We start from the raw sequence: 21,055 nt of genomic DNA, 5'->3' as shown, positions 1-21,055 counted from the left end.
AATCCTGCCATGGCCTGTGCCATAGGCACATTCAGTCCAGGTGGAATGGCACAGCTGCTGGGTTCTGTTGGCCACTGCCAACTCTCTCCTGGGGAAGAAAGCACTGAGGTACTGCAGATATGAGCCCCAGCTTCTTCTGACAGTCAATCAGGAGGGTGTGGGCATTCTCCTGAGAACAGGTGCTCTGGTGCCTTCAGGTGAAACAGCTATGAAACCAGGACCTCTTAAGCTAAACTGTAAATGAAATGAACTGTGGTATGAGGAGGCTGAATCACTTCTTACCAGGAATATTCATGTTTAACCAAGAGTAACATAATAAATGGAGAGTAAAAAGTAAAGTATAAAATATTAGAATGGCAGTCCCCTAAAAGCAGGAAGTGAAACATAGAGAATCCAAATATGAAAACAGAAAGAAATCAAGATTGCCTGTGAGGCTGGGTGTGGTGGTACACTCCTGTAATCCCAGTGGCTTGGGAGGCTGAGGCAGGAGGATCACAAGCTCAAAGGCAGCCTCAGCAAAAGCAAGACACTAAGCAACTCAGTAAGATGCTGTATCTAAATAAAATACAAAATAAGACTGAGGATGTGGCTCCATGGTTGAGTGCCCCTGAGTTCAATCCCTAGTACTAAAAAAAAAAAGAAAAAAGATTGCCTGTGAGGTGTCAGTATATCCTTTCCTAGCGACCAACAGAATAAATATTGCACAGCCAAACTTGAAAATTCTGAGTGTCTGGAAAAAAAATTGGGGGCCTAAGGGATACTTTTATTTTCTTTGAAGTTATGAAATAAAATCATCATGAGCAATAAAGACAAAATGTATTTCAAATACTGAATTCAAGGCAAATATCCATACACAAAGCTGACAGAGCTAGACAATCATCTTTCCCAAGTCCTAAGACTTCTTTTTGATTGGACAAGTCTCTAGAGAGTAATATATACCATTTTCTTTCTTTGTAAAGACTAAAAACACTGGTAATACCTCATTTGAACTCAGCACATTGCAAAACTCTTTCTTTTTAGTAGTACCAACTACTTATAAAACCAGCACACAGAGGATAGTTTTGATTCTAGATTCTCCTAATGTAATTTAATCCCAACTTGCTTCTGTAATGACTTTAAGGTCACTTTTCTCCAAAAAAGACACAAAATCATGCAAAAGTAGTGGTATAAATTAGCGAATGAAATCTGTATTTCAAGAGTTATTAGCTAGCTAAGAATCTGGTTCTGAAAACAGAAAACCCTATAGTAGCTAGATAGAAAAATGAGGCCAAGGAAGATTTTGTTGTTGTTGTTGTTGTTTTGATGAAGAGGGACTTGAGCTAAATGGATCAATTCAATAGAAAGAGATTGGCTGAAAAAGCAGGATAGAAACGAGAGACAGGTTCTTCTGAAACATCTGGGGGCATTTTCGGTTGTTCCACAGATTGGGGGGCACAGTTAGCCTTAGAAGACGGAGATAAGTATACTAGACACTTCTCAGTAAATAAGTTTCCCAGTTCAAATGCCCAAAGCATTCCAGGCCCCTCAGTCCAGTCATAAAATGCTTCCATGCTACTTTCTAAAATGAAGAATTTTTAACACATTACACAGTAGGACAAGTATGAATTGGGATAAAACACACAGCTTCTCAAGCATCTCAATAATTTGTTTTACAAAGTAATCTAATACCATTCTACTCTGTAGTTTTTTTTTTAATTAAAGAAAATTCAAACTAAATAATTAATGGCCCATTTTAACACATACTGATATGTGTAAATATTACATATATCTGTATTCTGAGAATCTTTTAAAAAGCATACAAAGATCTCAGGGAAAATTAAAACACACACATTTACAGTCAAAATATATTAAGTCCTTGAGTTACAATAAGCTCTGAAGTGGGTAAAATCAGTTCCCTAAATATAGTGTGTTATCCTTATAAACACATATATACAGTTAAGTACCTAAAAACTGAGCAGAACATTACTGTAGACTCACCTTGGTTGGCATTTGCACCCTGAGGCAGAGCATTAGTTAAGTTGGGTAATTCGCTGCCATGATTTCCATCTTCCCATGGACAGACATCAACACTGTTCCACTTTTTCAGCTGTTTTAGCCAACTCGCTTTCTGCTCCAACTTGCAGTGGGGATTTAAAACTATACACATCCACAGAGCACCTAATTTAAGGTAGAAAAAGTAAATTTTTTAAAATGACAAAAATCTCCAATTCTTATGTAACAGCTAAAGATAAATTTTAAATCACTTCAAGATAAATGCAAGTTTGCCACTGTTATAACTCAGTTCTCCTAAAGCAAGCCACAAATATAATATAGAGTTAAATAGGGGGAGGGCAATAGGTCCCAACTCTGAACCTAGGATCCAAATACTGTTAAACATAAAGGAAATATATTTCACAAATGACAATTGTAATCATCTTCCTATTTCTGCGACATCTTAGGGGAAAAGTCATTAATATACAGAATCCTAAGATTTAGTTTACAAAAGATTCTATACTTGGATGCTACAATATACCATTTCATGGTTCTGCATGAAATGGCAACTTTCTAAGATTATTTGTTTACAATAAAATAATGTCATGCAATGAACACAAAAATAATTTCCCAGTCTCCCTACAGGAATTTCAAACTTTATTATGTTTATCAATTGGTATATATATGTGTATATGCTTATATGAACACTAATATGGAAACAAACAAAGATACTAATTGTGGTGCATATAACACATACACCATATATCGTATATAACAACAGTACAAATAGTTTGGGTAAAAAAAAAAACAGTAAAATATCTTTTAAAACTAAAATTCATTTAAACAAGTCCTTAAACAATTAAATCAAGAACCAATCTTTACATAAATAAAATCACTAAATGTAGTTTTTTGTATAAATTAAATAAATACTAACCAAAAGTTCACTAATCTTTCAAAGGAAAATCAATAATGAATTTAAAGTAAAGGGACAATTCATGATCTACATTCTTCAAAGGTAGTGAATTCAAGCAAGTATTTTATAAATTTTAAAAGTTCAAGTTTACTACTTTTAAAACATGATAGCAGTACATTCATAACACTTTCTCTTTGAAAAGGTATGTGTGCATGTCACTGTGTGTTTTAATCAGTTTTCTGTTAGCCACCTGAATAATGGAGACAGAAATGATCACTGTTTATGCTTGATTTGTCCGAAAGAGATTCTTTACATTCTTTCATATTTACAGCATTGGATTATCTTAAGTATAAAGTAAATTTTACCAACATAAAAATTTTAAAAAGCCATAACCTAAGCCACAGATATTTACAATCTATATTTCTATATTTTAAATGCCAATTAAAAAAAAACACAGTCAATTAAGATGGATTATGCCCACCACCTCTGCCAATGATTGCAACTAATAAAACTCTGAACAAAATACAAAGAACAATAACCTGAGGACTCTGAGAAGTAAACACAAGGAAGCAGATTGAGAGGGAAAATAAAACTTGAAGAAGTAACCCATATGGCTGTGATTTCCCATTACCATATTTCCCCTGGTTTTGACAACAGATTAACCTCATTAGGAAACTCTGTAGAGGGCTCATGCAGCAAAACCTTGAGAAAAAACTTTATTTTCCTGGTATAAGAACTGAAAAAGAGACCCTCAATTCAGGAGAAGGGAGGGGGAATCTTTTAAGTCCTGGTCACATCTCATGTGCATGAGACAGAACGAAGGCAGCACAGTAGCACAGCCAAAGCTCTGAAAACTAACAGACATTAGTATCATCACCTGAAGGAAGGGAAACAAGGTATGATCTAAACCTATTGTGATTGATTTGCTTGCTTAAAAAAAAAGTATTTTAATCTCCAGAGGATTTTAATAGAACCCAGACTCCACAATACAAAAATAAAAATCTTCATGATTTAAAATTATTTAGTTTACAAAGAAACAGGAAAATGTGACCAATTCTTAAGGGAAAAAAAAAAAAAAAACCAACAGATGCCAAGCAAGATAAACACGATGTTAGAATTATCAGCCCACACAATTTATAGTGATCACTAAACTCTTCAATGAGATAAAGATACATTATTTAAAAAATTATAAAAGTAATTATCAGAAGTGAAATACAACCTATAAAATAGACCTGAACAGAAATTTTAGAAGTGAAAAAAAAATTAAAAAAATACCAAGGGGGGTCAATAGCACAGAAGATGACAGAGGGAAAAGTTAGTGAACTTCAAGACAGAAATGATCTCCTCTGTTCAAAATTGAAAAGAGCAAAAGGTTTATTAATGTTTGTATTACTAGGTGTCCATAGGAGAGACAGAAAACTCTGGAAGAAATAATTACTAAAAAACTTCTCAAATCAGAAGAATAATTTGAACTTATAGATCCAAGAGGCTTAGTCAACCTCAGGAAGGATAAACTCTTAAGAAAACCATGCCCAAACAGACCACATAATCAAGTCACATTGGAAAGCAAAAACAACAGGGGAAAAAAAAAAAACTTGAAAACAGAGAAAAACAAAATACCTAATATAGAACAAATCTTCAAATAACTACAAATTTCTTACCACCACTCACAGAAGACAGAATACAATAGGACACTACATTTAAAGTGCTAAAAGAAACTGGTGTCAACTCAGAATTCTATAACCAGCAAAAATATCACTCAGGAATGATACTGAAATATAGGCATTCTTAAATTAGGGAAAACAAAGTATTTGTTGGTAAAGACCTATTCTAGAGAAAGTTCTAAATAAAATTATTCAGACTACAGAGAAATTACAGCAAAAAGAAACAATTTCAGGAATAAAAAAAAGTAACAGAAATGATAAATATCTGAATACGTATACTATTTATGCCTTTCTAAGTTTTGAAAATAAGCATGACTGTTGAAAGCAAAAATATAAACACTGTCTTACAGAGTTTAAATGCATGGATATGTAATACTCATAACTATAACATAAAAGAGAGAGTACAGTGATTTACACAATTGTTAGATTCTACATTCCTCTTGATGTGGCAAAATATTTATTCAAAGTAGACTGTTAAAACTTAGTATATTTACTATAATACCATAAAAAGGATATCAGCAGATAAAACAAAAAGAACAACAGAAGTTAAATTAAATCAAAATTAATTTAAAATACTTAGATTCAAATAATCTTTAAAAAGGCCACAAAGGAAACCAAGAAACACCAAGGGAATAAATAGAAAGGAAAATTTAAATGTGAGACCTAAATTCAGCTATATCAATAATTTTATACAATACAAGTGTTCTAAACATACCAATTAAAAACAACAGTTAAATCAGATTAAAAACCAAGAACCAACTCTGTGCTTGTGTAAGAAACTCACTGTGAATATAATGACAAACTAAAAGGATGAAAAAAGATACACCACAGAACACTATCAAAATAAAGCTGGAGTGACTATGTTAGTATCAAATCAAGCGGCACATTACATAAAAAGTTCTCCAAAAAGATGTACAATCCTAAATGAGCATAGGGCACTCAATAAGACTTAAAAATACAGAAAGCAAAAACAAATGGAATTGAAATAGACAAATCTACAATTATATTTGGAGACTTCAACTTATAGATCCAAGAGGCTTAGTCAACCTCAGGAAGGGTAAACTCTAAGAAAACCAATAACTGACAAAACAAGCACAAAGAAAATTAAGAGAATACCTGAACAACACTATCAATCAACCATACCAAACTGTTATTTATAGGATACTGCACCTAACATTAACAAAAACTTACTCTTAAAATGCACAATTATCAAGAGCATCTATATTCTAAGGCCATAAAACAAACTGACAATTTATAAGAGTTGAAATTATATAAAGTACATCCTCTGACATAATAGAAATAACCTAGAAATCAGTTAACAGGGAACTTTGGGAAATCCCTAAATGTCTGTAAATTAAACAACACACTTTCACTCAAAGTAAAAGTCAGTCACAAGGGCTGGGGTATGGCTCAAGTAGTAGCTCTTGCCTGGCATGAGTGAGGCACTGGGTTCGATCCTCAGCACCACATAAAAATAAAATAAAAATATTGTGTCCACCTAAAGTTAAAAAATAAATTAAAAAAATTCAGTCACAAGAGAAAAAAAAACATATTTTATGCCTGAATGAAGATGAAATAAGTGTATTAAAATTTGTAGCATGTGGCTAAAAATGTCTTTAGATGGAAATTTATAGCAGCAGATGCTTACTTTAGAAAAAATTAATATCAATAATCTAAATATTCACCTTAAAATGAAAAAAAAAGAAAGAGAAACTAAAGGCAAAGAAAGAAAACAGCTTCAGAAATCAATGTAACTGAAAACAGGAAAGGGAGGGGGTGTGAATCAACAAAACTCAAAGATGCTTCTTTTAAAAAAGATCAATGAAATCAACAAAGCTAACCAGGCTAACTGCAAGAAGCCACAACTATCAGTATCAGAGATTAAAGAGGGCACACAATTACAGATACTAGAGGTATTATAAAATTTATAATATAATTATACATATAATTTAAGATACTCTTCAAGAGTCATAAGGAAATACTTTTGAACAACTTTATGCGCACATAAATTCTACAAAATGGAAAAATTTCCTGCAAATAATAAAGTATTAAAGCTTACTCACATAAAGAACTAATAACCTGAATGGTCATAAATTTATTAAAGAAATTAAATTTGCAGTTGAAAAATCTCTAATAATGCAGGTCCAGAAGCCTCCTTGGAAAAGTTTCCTTAGTACTTCAAAAATAACACCAATTCTACACAGAAATGGGGCCAGCATTACCCTGATACTAAAATCAGACAAAAAAACATTACCAACTGCAAAGAAATATCCCTGGTAAACACAGAAGTAAAATTCCTCAACAAGATGTTAGCATGTTGGCTGGCCACTTCCTGTTTAGCCATGGCAGCTAAAAATGCAACCACTAGAGCTTGTGGACAAGTATACAGGATCAAAAATTTACATTGTGATGAAGAGTGATAACAAAATTGTTGGAACACTTCTAGAATTTGATGACTTTGTCAATATGGTGCTGGCAGATGTCACTGAGTTTGCAATCACACCAGAAGGAAGGAGGATAACTAAATTAGATCAGATTTTGCTATACGGATATAATATAACAATGCTGGTTCCTGATGGAGAAGGACCAGAAGTGTGAACAAATTTCCTTGACTTACGATATAAAACAAAATGGGATCTAACGGCAACAAAATAGATTTTTTAATAGTCTAATGTTTAGATTATCTAAAGCCAATTTTCCCATTAAAGGGAAATGCTTTAAAGATGTACTGTATGACCATTTTTCTAAGTTAATCATGATTATCTTGGAAAAAGAAGAAATTAGTTTGTTTTTTGAAGACTGAAAAATAAAGGTGTTTTGGTTAGAAGAAAAAAAGAGATGTTAGCACATTAAATAAAGCACTATCAAAAAGGTAAAACCATAAACACACAGGATTTATTCCAAGAATGCAGGGCTGGTTCAACATCAAAAATCAATTTGTGTAATTCACCACATTAACAGATTAAATAAGAAAAACATATAATCATGTCAACAAATGCAGGAAAAGTTCCTTATTCTTTCATGATAAATAAAAGCTCTCAGCAAACAAAAGAACAAAAAGTATAGACAAGAATAAAGGACATCTGCAAAAATCCTCACAGTTAGCATCATAATGGCAAAAGATGAAATGCTTTTCCTTTAATATCAAAATAAAACACCCCCCAAAAAGCCAGTTTTTTTTTTAAGTTGTTGTTGTTGTTTTTGGGTGGGTGGTGGCTTTTTAAAGTTATACATCACAGTAGTAGAATTCATTTTGATATTATTATATAGATGTCACTGAGTTTATAGTTTCAATTTGCATTTCTCTAATTAACAGAAAAGTTGAACAATTTTTTTCCATATACAAGCATGGAGTATATCTTATTCTAGTTAGGATATCATTTTTATGGATGTACCTAATGGTGGGATCCACTATGGTATATTCATATAAGTATACTGGAAAATTATTTCAGATTCATTCCACTGTCTTCCCTTTTCCCATCCCCCTTTCCTTTTTCTCTTTCCCCTTTGTCCAGTCTACTGAATATCTAATTCTTCCCCCATCTTCTCCTTATTGTGTGCTAGCTTCCACATATCAGTGAAAACATTTGCCCTTTAATTTTTTGGGATTGGCTTCCATTTACTTACAAATGTCATAAAGTCATTCTTCTTTATGGCTGAGTAATATTCCACTGTGTGTGTGTGTACAGAGAGAGAGAGAGAGAGAGAGGGAGAAAGAGCATAATTTCTTTATCCATTCATTTGTTGAAGGGCACCTCAGTTGGTTGCATAACTTAGCTATTGTGAATTGAGCTCCTATAAACACTGATGTGGCTGTTTTACTATAATATTCCAATTTTAAATCCGTTGGCTATAAACTGAGGAATAGTATAGTTGGGCTAAATGGTGGTTCCATTCCTAGTTTTTTGAGGAAAATCTCCATACTGCTTTTTCCAGAGTGGTTGCACCAATTTGTAGTCCCACCAGCAATGTATGATTGTACCTTTTTCCCCACATCCTTGACAACATATACTTGTATTCTTGATAACTTCCATTCTGACAGGAGTGAGATAATATTTCAGTGTAGTTCCAATTTGTATTTTCTAATTAATAGAGAAGTTGAACATTTTTTTCATATATTTGTTGATCACTTGTATTTCTTCTTCTGAGAAATGTATGTTTATTTCCTTTGCCTATTTATTGATTGGGTTATTTGGTTTTTTGGTGCTAAGTTTTTTGAGTTCTTTATATATCCTGAAAATTAACACTCTGAGGTGCAGGTGGCAAAATTTTTTTTCCTTTTCTTTAGTCTCTCTTTTCACGTTCTTTATTGTTTCTTTTGCTGTGAAGAAGTTCTTAAGTTTGATGCCATCCCATTTATTGATTCTTGATTTTACTTCTTGCACTTTAGTAATCTTGTTAATTAAGTCTGTTCCTGAGCTGTCATGTTGGAGTGCTGGGTCTACATTGTCTTCTAGTATATGTTGGGTTTGAGGTCTAATTTCTAAATCTTTGATTTAATTCGATTTTTATGCAAGGTAAATGATAAGGATTAAATTTCATTCTACTACATATGGATTTCCAGGTTTTTTAAGCAACATTTGTTGAATATTTGTTGAATTTTTTCCAATGTATATTTTTGATGCCACAACTCTGTTCTTACCAATTCTATTCAGCATCACACCAAAAGTTCTAGCCAGGACAATAAAACAAGAAAAGGAGGTTAAAGGCAGTTGGAAAGGATAGAAAGAAGAAGCCTTTGTATATAAAGACCATTACCTAAAAAAAAAAAAAAAAACCTTCTAAAACTATTAAGAAAGTTAATAAGATCATATGATACAAATTCAGAGACAAAACAAAAACTCCTACAGATATATATGCTAAATAGAACCAACCAGAAACCACAAAAGTACCCCCCCAAAAGTATCATTTATATGAGCACCAAAAATCATAAAATACTTGACTTATAATTCTAACAAAACATGTACAGCATCTCTATCTTAAAAACTGTTAAACACTGATGAAAGAAATCAGAGATTCTTTTTTAAAAAATGGAAAGTCACTATATTCATGGATTGGAAAACTCAATATCATTAAGATGTCAATTATTCCCAAATTGATCTATATATTCAATACAACCTCATCCAAACTCTAGCTAGTGTTTGTATACACAATGAAAAAAATAGAATTAGCAAAACAATTCTGAAGAAGGACAAAGCTGGACTCTGAGTACCTGAATTCGAGATTTCCTATAAATTTTGATTGTTACAGTAATCAGAACAGTGCACTATTAGCCAAAGGAGGGCACAGAGACCAATGCAAAAGAATAGTAAATTTATGAAAAGACCTACACAAATATTGTTAATTCAAGGTTGAAAATCAATTCAATGGAAATAAGATATGTCTTTTTAACAATTGGGACAATTAGATAGTCATGTTGGGAAAAATTAAAGAATCTAAATTGGTATGACATTATCTTATTTAAAAATGAACTAAAAAAATGAGACCTAAACTTAAAACCTAAACTTAAAACCACAATACTGCTAAAAAATATTCATAACCCTGCAGTAGGTAAAAGTACTAGATAAAATACCAAAAGCATTATCCATAAAAAAACTGTTGAAGTGGACTTCATCAAAATTAAAAACTTTCGCTCAACAAAAGACAACAGAATGAAAGGACAAGTTATAGACTAGTAGAAAATACTTGCAAATCATACATGTGACAAAGGACTTCAACCCAGAAAAAAAGTAAAACCTTCTCAAAACTAAGAAAAATGAATGAACCAATAAAAATGGGCAAAAACCAAAATGAGCTCCTAAGCTATGAAAAGACAGGGAGGCCCAGTACTAAGTCGAAGAAGAGGTTCCACACTATATGATTCCAACTATACAACACTGGAAGAGGCAAAACTATGGAGACAGTATTTTTAAAAAATCATAGTTATCATTAGAGAACAGAAAGGATGAATAGATTTTTTTAGGACAGTGAATTACTCAGTATGATACTATAATTATAGACATGTCATTATACATTTCCCCAAAACCACTGAAAGCACGGTATCAATAGTTAGTCTAATGTAAATTATGGATTCTGGGTAATAATGATGATGTGTCAGTGTAGATTCATCATTTGTCACAAATGGACCATTCTGTTGGGGGAGGGTGATAATGGGGGTGGCCATGCAATTTTTCTGTGAACCTAAAACTGCTCCAGAAAACTTGGTAATTTTCTTTGAGAAGGGAAAAGAAGTCTAGAAAGATACTTCATCAAATAAGATACATAAGATGGCAAACTGCAGACAAAAACATGCTTGCATTGTGTAACCATGAGGAAAATCAAATTAAAATCACACAAGATACTGGGGCTTGGGTTGTGGCTCAGTGGCAGAGTGCTTGCCTAGCACACGTAAGGCACAGGGTTCAATCCCTGGCACCACATAAAAAATTTAAAAAACAAATAAAAATTAAGGTATTTTTAAAAATCACAAAGAGATAATATCACACCCATGTTTTAATGGCTACAATTAGGAAAAAAAATAAGTCTGATAACAAGTACTGGAGAGAATGTGGAGCAACTGGAATGCTTATAAACTGCTGAGAGTGTAAATTTGTATACTCTAGAAAACAGTACATTTACTATATGACCCAGCAATACAACTCCTATAGATTTGCCCAAGAGAATGAAAAACTTATATTCACACTTACACTAAAATGTTTATAGCAGTTTTATTTGTAGTCCCGGCTGAACACAATTTGTAATGTCCTTCAGTTGGTGACTTCAAACTCATACATTCATGCAAGAAATTATCCTTCTGAAGTGACAAAAAACTAAAGCACTGATAAATACATAGTATCTTAAATGTATAATGATAAGCAAAGGAAGCCTAAATCCAGAGGTTATGAAATATCCACATACACGCTCTACGTGCACCTATGTGTACAACCTCCCCACCGCCCCACCCCACACTTACTTCACTATTCAACTTACAGGATATTTTGGAAAAGACAAAGCTGAAGGGTCTGAGAAGAGATCAATAGTTGCTAGAAATTGAGAAAAGGTATAAGCTAACCACCAAGGGACAACTTTAGGGCATGGGGGGCGGTGGTGAGAGAATCTTCTCTGACTTCACTGTAGTGGTGGTTATATTACATGTACTTGTCCAAACTCAAAACTATATTAAAATATTTTAATAAATATATTTGTGTAAAAAGTATTTATGGTATACATTTTAAATTATAGTAAGAGTTACACAACTTTTAAAAATTAAACAATCATTATTAAAATTAACAGTTTAATTCTCCATAGTCAAAATTACTATTTCTATTTTAAAGATTCTTAGTCCATTCAAACTGCTTAACAAAAATAATATAAACTGGGTGGCTTAGAAACAACAAAACTTTATTCCTCCCAGTTTCTGGAGCTAGAAAGTCTAAGATCAAGGCACTAGCAGATTCAGTGCCTACTGAGGTCCAGGTCCTCATAGATAGTGCCTTCAAGCCTCTTTCTGAGGGATTAATTCCATTCATGGACTCTCATGACAAAATTACTTCTCAGAGGCCTCACCTTCTAATACTATCACACTGGGAGTAAGTAAGTGGTTCAGCATACAAATGGGGTGGAGATGGGGGTGGGAGTGGGGTTCACAACTCTTCAGACCACAACAATCATCTGAGCTATATCCCCAGCCCCAGTCCACAACAACAGAGAAGTAAAACCCTCTATTTGTCTGAGATTCTTAAAAGCAAGATCCTAAGTATTCTTAGAAATTTAAATGATTTCTATGACTCTGAGAAAAAGGAAACACATAAAATTCATTTTAGACTTCCATGTTTACACTGTTATCTAATTAGAAAATTTTCATTTTGTAGAATAAGAAAAATTTTTAAAAAGCCAAGCCTTTATTAACCTACCTGTAATATTCTTTTCTTGCTCACCTCCCTAAACAGAGGTTTCATCCTGAAAGGATGTTCTTAATGTTAGATTCAAGTTCAGAGCCATAATAGATATGGTCTTTTATATTCACAGTCATCATTACAAAAGCTGTAATTAGTCTTAATAACCAAGTTAACCAAACTGAGTAAGTCATTCTCCAAATTTCATTAATTCAGAATCCCACTTTGAGCACTTATCTCCTTTCCCTCTACATGCCTGAAATATTTGTAGCTTTAAAAATAAAGCTCTATGATGATTAAACACATCATTCTGCTAGTCCTCTAAAATATTAACCCTTTTAAGAATTCAGCCAAAAATAGTACAGAGAACTTGGTGAGAGGTCAAAATCCTCAGCACTTAGAAGACATGGTCCTGTTTTCACAAAGAAGGCTTCCTTGCCTGCTATGAATTACAATGAAAACAAATTCAATACTTTTTAACTGCTTTCCTAGTTTCAACACTTCAAAATATACAACAGCCATTATCCTATCACTCACGCAGTTTTTCAGAATTACCCATAGCACATTTACACTACTCCACTTAATCTGCACTCAATGATTTTAGCAAAAAAAAAAAAAAAAACCAACAACACTATAACATGAGGTAAAGTAAACCAAAACTAGGAAGGCAAGACTCTGAAGAAAATCAAACACCTCTCACCTAAGGTAAATAAATGGTCCTAATCCACTTAGTGGTCATACACCTGTTCACACCTTAGATCTGAACAAACCGAAAATGTGGGTAGACTCTTACTTAAGCAGAATACAAATCATCTTGAAAGGCTTTGGTTACTTTTTTTTGGTTACTTCTGCATTCCACCAATTGCAGAGTGTCACTGGATGAGAATCACACGCTTAGCAAATGTGGGCAACAGGAATTAACTTTACACTTATTGAATTATTACACCATTTCACCCTACCTCACAAACTCACTGTTTCATATTTCCAACTAGAAAAAAATTTTGATTCCATAAGCTCTGAAGTGGGAAGGCTAAGATACAGAATACATGTAAATATAACATATTCAACAGTTCATCACTTGAGTCTCTTTAACAAGCCTTTCTTGTTATTTTTCCATCCTCTAAAACACAGTCTGATTCTGTAGAGAAATGGCTCTCAATTAGGGGTGACTCTCCCCTCCAGAGGATATGTGGTTACATTTGGTGTAATTTTGGTTGCCAACAGCAAAAGGATGTTAATGCCAGCGTGTAAGGCCCAGAGATGTTGCTCAACATCTTACAGTACATAGGACAGGCACCCAGAATAAAGAATTATTCTGCTCAAATGTGCCATAAATGAATGCGTGTGTTAAGCTAAAATAATCAAATTCAAGTAAACCACTCAACATATGAGAAGAGCTGTTAAGTCAAGCAAGAAAAAAAGTATTATAAAAACTTAACAATATAAAAGGTATCCCAACACACAATGCAATATTAAGTGCTGGTTTGTATGCTAATTTTTATCCCTTCAAGGTAAATTCTAATAATATCAAGTTATACATGTTGGATTTCTAATTGGATTCTATATTTAAAGCTTTTCAATGTCTATCTTTAGGGTACAAAGATTCCTCCACCTAATTCAGCTAACATTTCTAAAAGTGAATGGCATCTACACTTATTTACTTAACAATAAGTGTTGTCATTTATTGAATCTTTACCTCACATTAACCCTGTGCTAAATATTTTACATACATTATCACATTTCACCCTCACAAAAACAAACCAAAGGCTCTATCTTGTAGATAAGGAAACTGAGATTCAGAGAAAAGCAGAAAGGTTATACTACTATTAAAGCAAGAAGCCAGAATCTGGTCCAAGGCTCATGTTCTCCCCAAATCAATATTCTTAAATACTATGGTGTTCAGCCTTCTTTCCAGCTTACGTGTGGGTCTTAACGTTCTTTATAAGTTAGGTATATGGAGCATGCATATATGAATTCCAAGATTAATGACTTGTCAGAATCATCTCACTCCTCTTTCAGCAATATAAGTAGTATGTTATTATCTAAAAATATTAAGTATCCTTAAAATGTACAGCTAATAACCCCCAGAGTTTAACCACGTATACTTATGTACTTATAACATGTCTCTCCCATGTGTAGGAAAAGTACATCCAACACAAAATTAAGAGGGGATCATGAACTGAAATCTACTTCTATGCATGTATAAGTTTATAGGGAAGAACCCAACTACTATGTATAACCAGAAGCCCTAATAAAATAAAATTTAACACAGGTCCCTCTAAAAAGAGCCTAATTACACTAAAGAAAACTTCATTTTTCAAGACTGATAGGCACAGCAAATAAGTAATTGCACTGCAGAATAAAATGGCAGATAAACAATCAAAAGCTTAACTTATGATTCAAGATTAATTATTCAAGTCAGAATAAATCCGTTTTCTCTGAAAACATTATGATCAGCTCTGCTAGAGTTAAGTCCACGTCAGCATTTCTGGGATAATGCATGCAGATGTGACTGAGTATGCTTTTTGCCTGGTAGAATATATTGCTGGGTAGAACATGATGATTTGTAACTGAATAAATCAGCTGGCCATTCTGTCTATTGTTACCATTCCCGGTCAATACAACTTGTTTATTTTAAGTTCCCTCTCCTTCCTGGGTTTGTTTTTTGTTTTGTTTTGATGTTGTTTTTACTGTCAAATATGAGCTACACATTTTTATGGAGTGCTTTTTTTCCTGGGGAGGGGGTATAAATAGATCAATCAAAAACTACACATTCTCTATAAATGAGACCCTTGAAAGTGTTTATAAATATTTTTCAGGAAGATAACTAAGTGTAGAATGCTACAGGAGGAAGCACAGGGCAATGACACTGGGGAGGAGAATGGGGTTAGTGAGAGACAAAGGAGCAGAAAAACCAAAAGCATCTTCTCTAAAGGGGAGAATAAGAAAGGTCTGTTGTTTCACTTTTCTTTGTTACAAATGCAGAAAATGAAGGCTGTTATATGGAAAGTTTAATTTATACTTTTTTATACCATGTATATTTTTATGAAGTAATAGCAGGCAAAGTACAACAATTACTTTTGGTATTTCCAAGGGTTCAACAGTTATAAAACAATTCATAATATTTACTGTATTTATTTTTGTTCTTAGAGGCTATCATAATAGTCTAGAATTTCATTCATGATCCAATTAACTAATTATACTTATTTAGGAGCCCTGAAATACCTAATTGCAGTCACAAATAGGAGCTCACTGGCATAATTAGTTGTGCTAGCGAAACTATAGTCACAAAATTTCTTGGGTCAGACCACACTAGAACTGTGACCCTAATTATTACAGTACTGTTTCTTAGTACAATGCAGTCTTAATGTCAGTCACCTTATGTTTGGAAAATAAATTTAATTGGTAAAAACATTCTTTAAATTTGACATGCTAGTTTTTAATTCACTAAAACAGTTCTGGAAAAACTTCCAAATAAAACCACAGGGATACTATAAGAGAGTTTTATTTCACTCAGGTTAAGCAAGGTTAAATTCTCAGCTAAATCACTTAACCAGGTTCTGAGAAAATTCTAAAGTAAAATAACTATCTTTTTTTTTGTTTGTTGGCAAGATAGAAAATAAACCATAGATATTCCAAAGCAGTTAACTAGTATCCAGGATAATGTTTCTTTCAGAAAAAACCTGTGGTACTTAGAGTCTTCCCATCCCATTTGTCAGTGCCATCGAGTCAATATGCGAGATTCATCAAAAACAGTTTGACCCCATTAGAAGCCTGGTTCCATAGGAGATCACAAAAGTCAGTTTCTCCAATCCTTCTTCTTTTCAATGGAGTTTAAGAGAGAAAAGGAAGGAAAGACAGAAAAAAAAATCATAGAGAAGAGGAGAGGCACAAAGGCAGATGAATTTTTTGACAGTCAATAGGTGGTAAGGTGAAGGAATGCAAACTGCAGCAACCTACAAGAATATTTTTCACATATTCTACACTGGCTACTTAACTAAGTCACCTTTATGAACAGTTCATGGTTCATCCAACAGTGATGACTTCAAGTCTATGTAAATCTGTTTCTGAAAAGACTCGACTGACATGTAACAGTGTCTTATAACAGTGATTTTCATTCTAATACATGAAATTTATTAGATCAATCCTCAAAATGTTCTAAAACATTATATAATCTTATTTCAACTGCTTTTTTATTTTTCATTTATTTATTCTGTAAACACTAGGTTCTTGTTAATTTACCTCTTGAAAAGCACTCAATGGTACACAATTCATATTTTCACCTAAGCAATTCCCTGAGCCACTGGTACAAACATTTTCATTTGCTAGAGAGAACTGGTTTAGGACAAAAGACACCAAGAGCCCTGCTAAAAAAAAAATAATAAAATTTACCAACACTGATTATTCCACAGCATGGATGGTCAAGTAAACACACTAATACTCTATTTGCATGAGAATCTCAACAAAAATGGATTCTTGCAATATTCTGTTGGATTAGAACTGAAATTTTATTCATAAAAATTATTTCTTCAGCCACTGACTTTTCTGTGGAGTTCAGAAAGAACCTATGATGAGTGTTGGGTTTCTTGGAGAACAGTATGTTTCATTTTGCTCTAATTCATTCTATTACTGAATTAAACTTTGATGTATTGGTCTTGACAAGTGCTTCATGCTGATTGTATTGTGTATGATAGTATAATCACTCCCCATGCATTTCCCACTGGCTGGCTGATTAATGCAATAGATTACCTGCAGCATTGATAGCAAAGGGGAATCAGTGACCTTCTGTACTCTAAACTGTTTGTATTTCAGTATGCATGTATGTGTTCACACACACAGGCACCCTTGAATATTCTGCACATAATAAAGCAAAGGATAAGCAAAGGAGCAGGAAAAGAGAAAAATTGAGGACACAGTAAAGATTAGTGCCTTTCAACTATGGTTTACTATGGAAAATACTCACACTTCTTAATATTTCCAATCAGGGATCTAGCATTACACTTCAATTATTCATTCACTTTTAAAATTCACAAATATTTATTGAGCACCAACTACATGCCAGGAAGTTTTTCACCTTTATTAAGAAAGATAATGTTTTAGAAAAGTGTGTGACTTTCAATGTTCTCATTAGTGGAAGGGAAGGGGGAAAGGTGGTGGGATGATCAAATGGATAATAATACAGGGATAAAAAAGGATAGCTATAAAATCAGTTTCAATGTCCCAATAAAGAAACCATCTGACAATAAGATTATGTACTACAGTGGATGATTTAATGGCTTCAAAAAAAATTCTCTCATGTAACTTGGTCTACATGTTAACAAAGAACATTTTCTGTGTGTGATCAATCTGTTTGGAAGAACAGGTTGCTGGAAACATTACCTTTTTCTCTAAGGTATGTTGGAGGGCAGTTTCTGGCAACATTTTGAAAGTATTCTAACCCATGGGATTTTCTCTGAGTACCAAACTTACATATTTTACCTAAGTGCCCTATCTGGGGTCCTCCCACTTAACCTCTCTATTCTTGCTCATCCACAAAGACTGTGCTTTCCAATCTAAGCCAGTTCAAGATCTCTGTCTGAGCCCTACTTTATAAATGCTTCTCACACTCTCTTCTAGGTTTGCTGGAGAAAGTTTGAAATTTACTACTGCCTCCCAGAACAAAAGGTGCAGGAAAGCCCGACCTAGAGTCAACAAGGTCCAGCTGGTTATAGATCAAAATTACAGAGATTTGGCTTTCTATTTCAAAAGCTATCTTTGCAACAGAAAACACAGAGTTGAGTGAGTCAGCCACATTTCAGACAACTATATCACTACTTCTGGATGCTTTGTCACTAGGTCAAATTCTGAGAAAATAGCCCTAAGACCAGTTATAAACTCACTCAAGAGAGTTAATGTCAGAAGGCACCAGTATTTACACCAGAAATTCCTCTTCTTATTTTGACTTTGAAATTTTTAAACAAAACACTGAAACAATATGATGTAATTATCAGACAAGCTTATAGCAGCCTTACAAACTTTCAAATCCTTAAGCATTCTGCAAATCTTTAAGCATTCTGCCTTGCCCTAAAGTAAATGCCATGTGTCATCCTGACTTGGCTGTGGCCCTCAACATAGGAGAAAGTTATTTATGTAAATTAAGAGTCATTCTTTGCTAAACCTTCAAGAAGACTGACTATTTAAAAGTCTATTCAAGATAGTGATTATGAAGCATGCATTTTTAATCTCAGAATCCTTTGTTTCAGAAAAACATTCATGGGCTGGGGATATAGCTCAGTTGGTACCGTGCTTGCACTGTACACATGCACAAGGGCCTGGGTTCATTCACCAGCACCACACACACAAAAAAAGAAAGACAGAAAAGAAAAATTTTCATGGAAAGCCTAGCATGTAACAAGGTAAAAGGAGACTTTTCCAGTCAGATTTCCTTTGGTAGCCATTTCTTAAGGAAAAATACAGTACTAACTCTTAGGAAGTGGAAAAGCAGTAAAAGAACTTTGTAGAAATTCTGAGGAAAAAGGGACACATTACACCAATTTGAGATTCACTTAACCACCAATATGAGCTACAATTGGACTCAATGTTAGAGATAGAAAGATAACATAAAACAAAGTAACTGGAAACCACTCTTGGTATAAATATTATTGGCACATTACACATGCAGGGTAACACTAAGGTGTACTACAATGGACCACAGGCATCTTAGTTCCTAACCAAATATCCATGGTCTATGTTTAGAACAGTTTTATGAAAACACATAGTGGGGAGATCTTCATGTCTAATTATCTAAATTACCCAAATTTGTTACAAATTATCTAACTGTACACCTAAATAATTAGACAATGAGCATCACCCCCTCCAAGATTCTCTAGTTGGCTAGGTAATAGAATCAAATGACCTATAAAGAGCTCCTTTAACCCTAATCCTCTACTATTTTCTATTAATACATATCTATTTTTTTTCTCTTTATTTCCATTCTTCCCCATCCATGATACTGAATGGACAATTAAACCCTAACATCTGCAGTCAAAAGGACAGTGGACTGCATTTTACAGGATGTATTTATCATAGGTGTGCTCAGTGTAGAGACTATACATTCTCTCTTTTGGCCAATTTCTGACCCACATTAAAATTATTCTGTCTATGTAAGGATAGGAAGGGTAGCAGAATAAAATAGACACTAGGTATATACGTGTCTGTATAACCAATGTGATTGTGCAACCTGTACACTCAGAAAAATGAGAAATTATACCCCATTTGATTCAAATGTATGATATGCAAGATCACTGTATTATCATGTGCAACTAATAAAAAAATAAAACTAAAATTAAAATTAAAAAAAAGAAGAAGCAGAGGAAAAGCCTCCTCTTCCTAACTCCAGAGAAGGGCAGAATCCAGAGGCCTCTGACCCAATAATACAGAGATCTTAGTTTTAAGAGACAGAAAACAGTAGGTGTGCACAGAGAACAAAACCAAGCACCGGTAATGAGGATCCAGCAGCAGACAGCTTTGAGAATAGTGCTGGAGGGAAGGAAAACCTCCTAAGCAACACAACTGACAAAAGCCCTGGATATAGAGAGAGCTCTGAATAATGAAGGGAAAAACAAAAACGCAGAACATACTCCATTCCACAAAACACCAGCCCATGTGCAGGAGTCAGTAGAGCTATAGACTGCTTGGGAGCCGCAAGTGGTGGCAACTCTGTTATTTTTATTAGGGCTAGGAATAAAGAAAAAGAGCTAAAGATCAGCTCCAGCTCCTTATCAAAAAGTATTAGAAAAGTAGATCAAAACTTCACTGGATTCTATCTGTAGCGTGTATTATCTATATTTATGATGAGTTTACTATGTAATACAACTCTCAATGGCATGTATTTGGCTATACTTCATCAATGTATTATTTTCTCCAAGAATCTGAAGTTAGAGAGTATCTGCACATGAGTGCAGTTGGGTAACTAAGCTGGACTAGGTAAAGTAAGCCCACTACCAAGACCAGAATGGTGGTACCATGTGTTGGCAGAGTGGCCAGGCAGCTTTTTGAGGCTTATTGGCATCTAGGTGAGCTTCATTTTGCTTCTGCTCTGTGCAAAAAAAAAAAAAAAAAAAAAAAAAAAAAAAAAAATCACCTAACAGAGGTTTCTAACGGTCTTCTGCGTGTGGTTTTTAAAAAATTTTGGTACATACTAATTTTACAGAATAGTGAGTTTCTTTGTGGCACATTCACACATGCTCATGACAGAATCTGTTCAATTTTATCACTGTTATCAAATTTATCCATTTAAAAAATTATTTTAGTTGTAGATGGACACAATATCTTTATCTTATTTTTTATGTGGTACTGAGGATCGAACCCAGTGCCTCACACATGCCAGGGAAGCACTCAACCACTGAGCTACATACAACCCCAGACCTCCAATTTATCAAATTTATCAATTTTCTCAAACTTTAAGATAAGCTGATGATGTCTAGTTTGGTGTTGCGTTTTTGAAGTCTTTGACACCTGGAATAAAATCCCAGCTCAGTCACTACTACCTTTGGCAAGTTTTCCAGCCTTCATTGGTTTCAGGTTTTTTTTGTTTTGTTTTTGTAAAATCAGGGATAATAATTAATTGTACCTAGCTCACAGAGTTGTTTTAA

General features: G+C 33.7%; 1 protein-coding gene and 1 pseudogene across 1 annotated transcript in view; one reads left to right on the top strand and one right to left on the bottom strand.

Annotated features, from left to right (window-relative positions):
- Positions 1-21,055, bottom strand: part of Zswim6 (zinc finger SWIM-type containing 6) — a 189,347-nt gene that overhangs the window by 22,676 nt on the left and 145,616 nt on the right. Inside the window, exon 5 of the mRNA XM_026402559.2 lies at positions 1,978-2,157. Coding sequence (XP_026258344.1) covers positions 1,978-2,157 — 180 coding nt within the window. The remainder of the gene's footprint in view (positions 1-1,977; positions 2,158-21,055) is intronic.
- Positions 6,958-7,146, top strand: LOC113192413 (U6 snRNA-associated Sm-like protein LSm5 pseudogene; annotated as a pseudogene).

This window comes from Urocitellus parryii, chromosome 1, assembly GCF_045843805.1.
Source record: "Urocitellus parryii isolate mUroPar1 chromosome 1, mUroPar1.hap1, whole genome shotgun sequence".
Lineage (NCBI taxonomy): Eukaryota > Metazoa > Chordata > Mammalia > Rodentia > Sciuridae > Urocitellus > Urocitellus parryii.
Note: the sequence above shows the minus strand (reverse complement) of the source record. Positions and strands in the feature narration are given on the sequence as shown.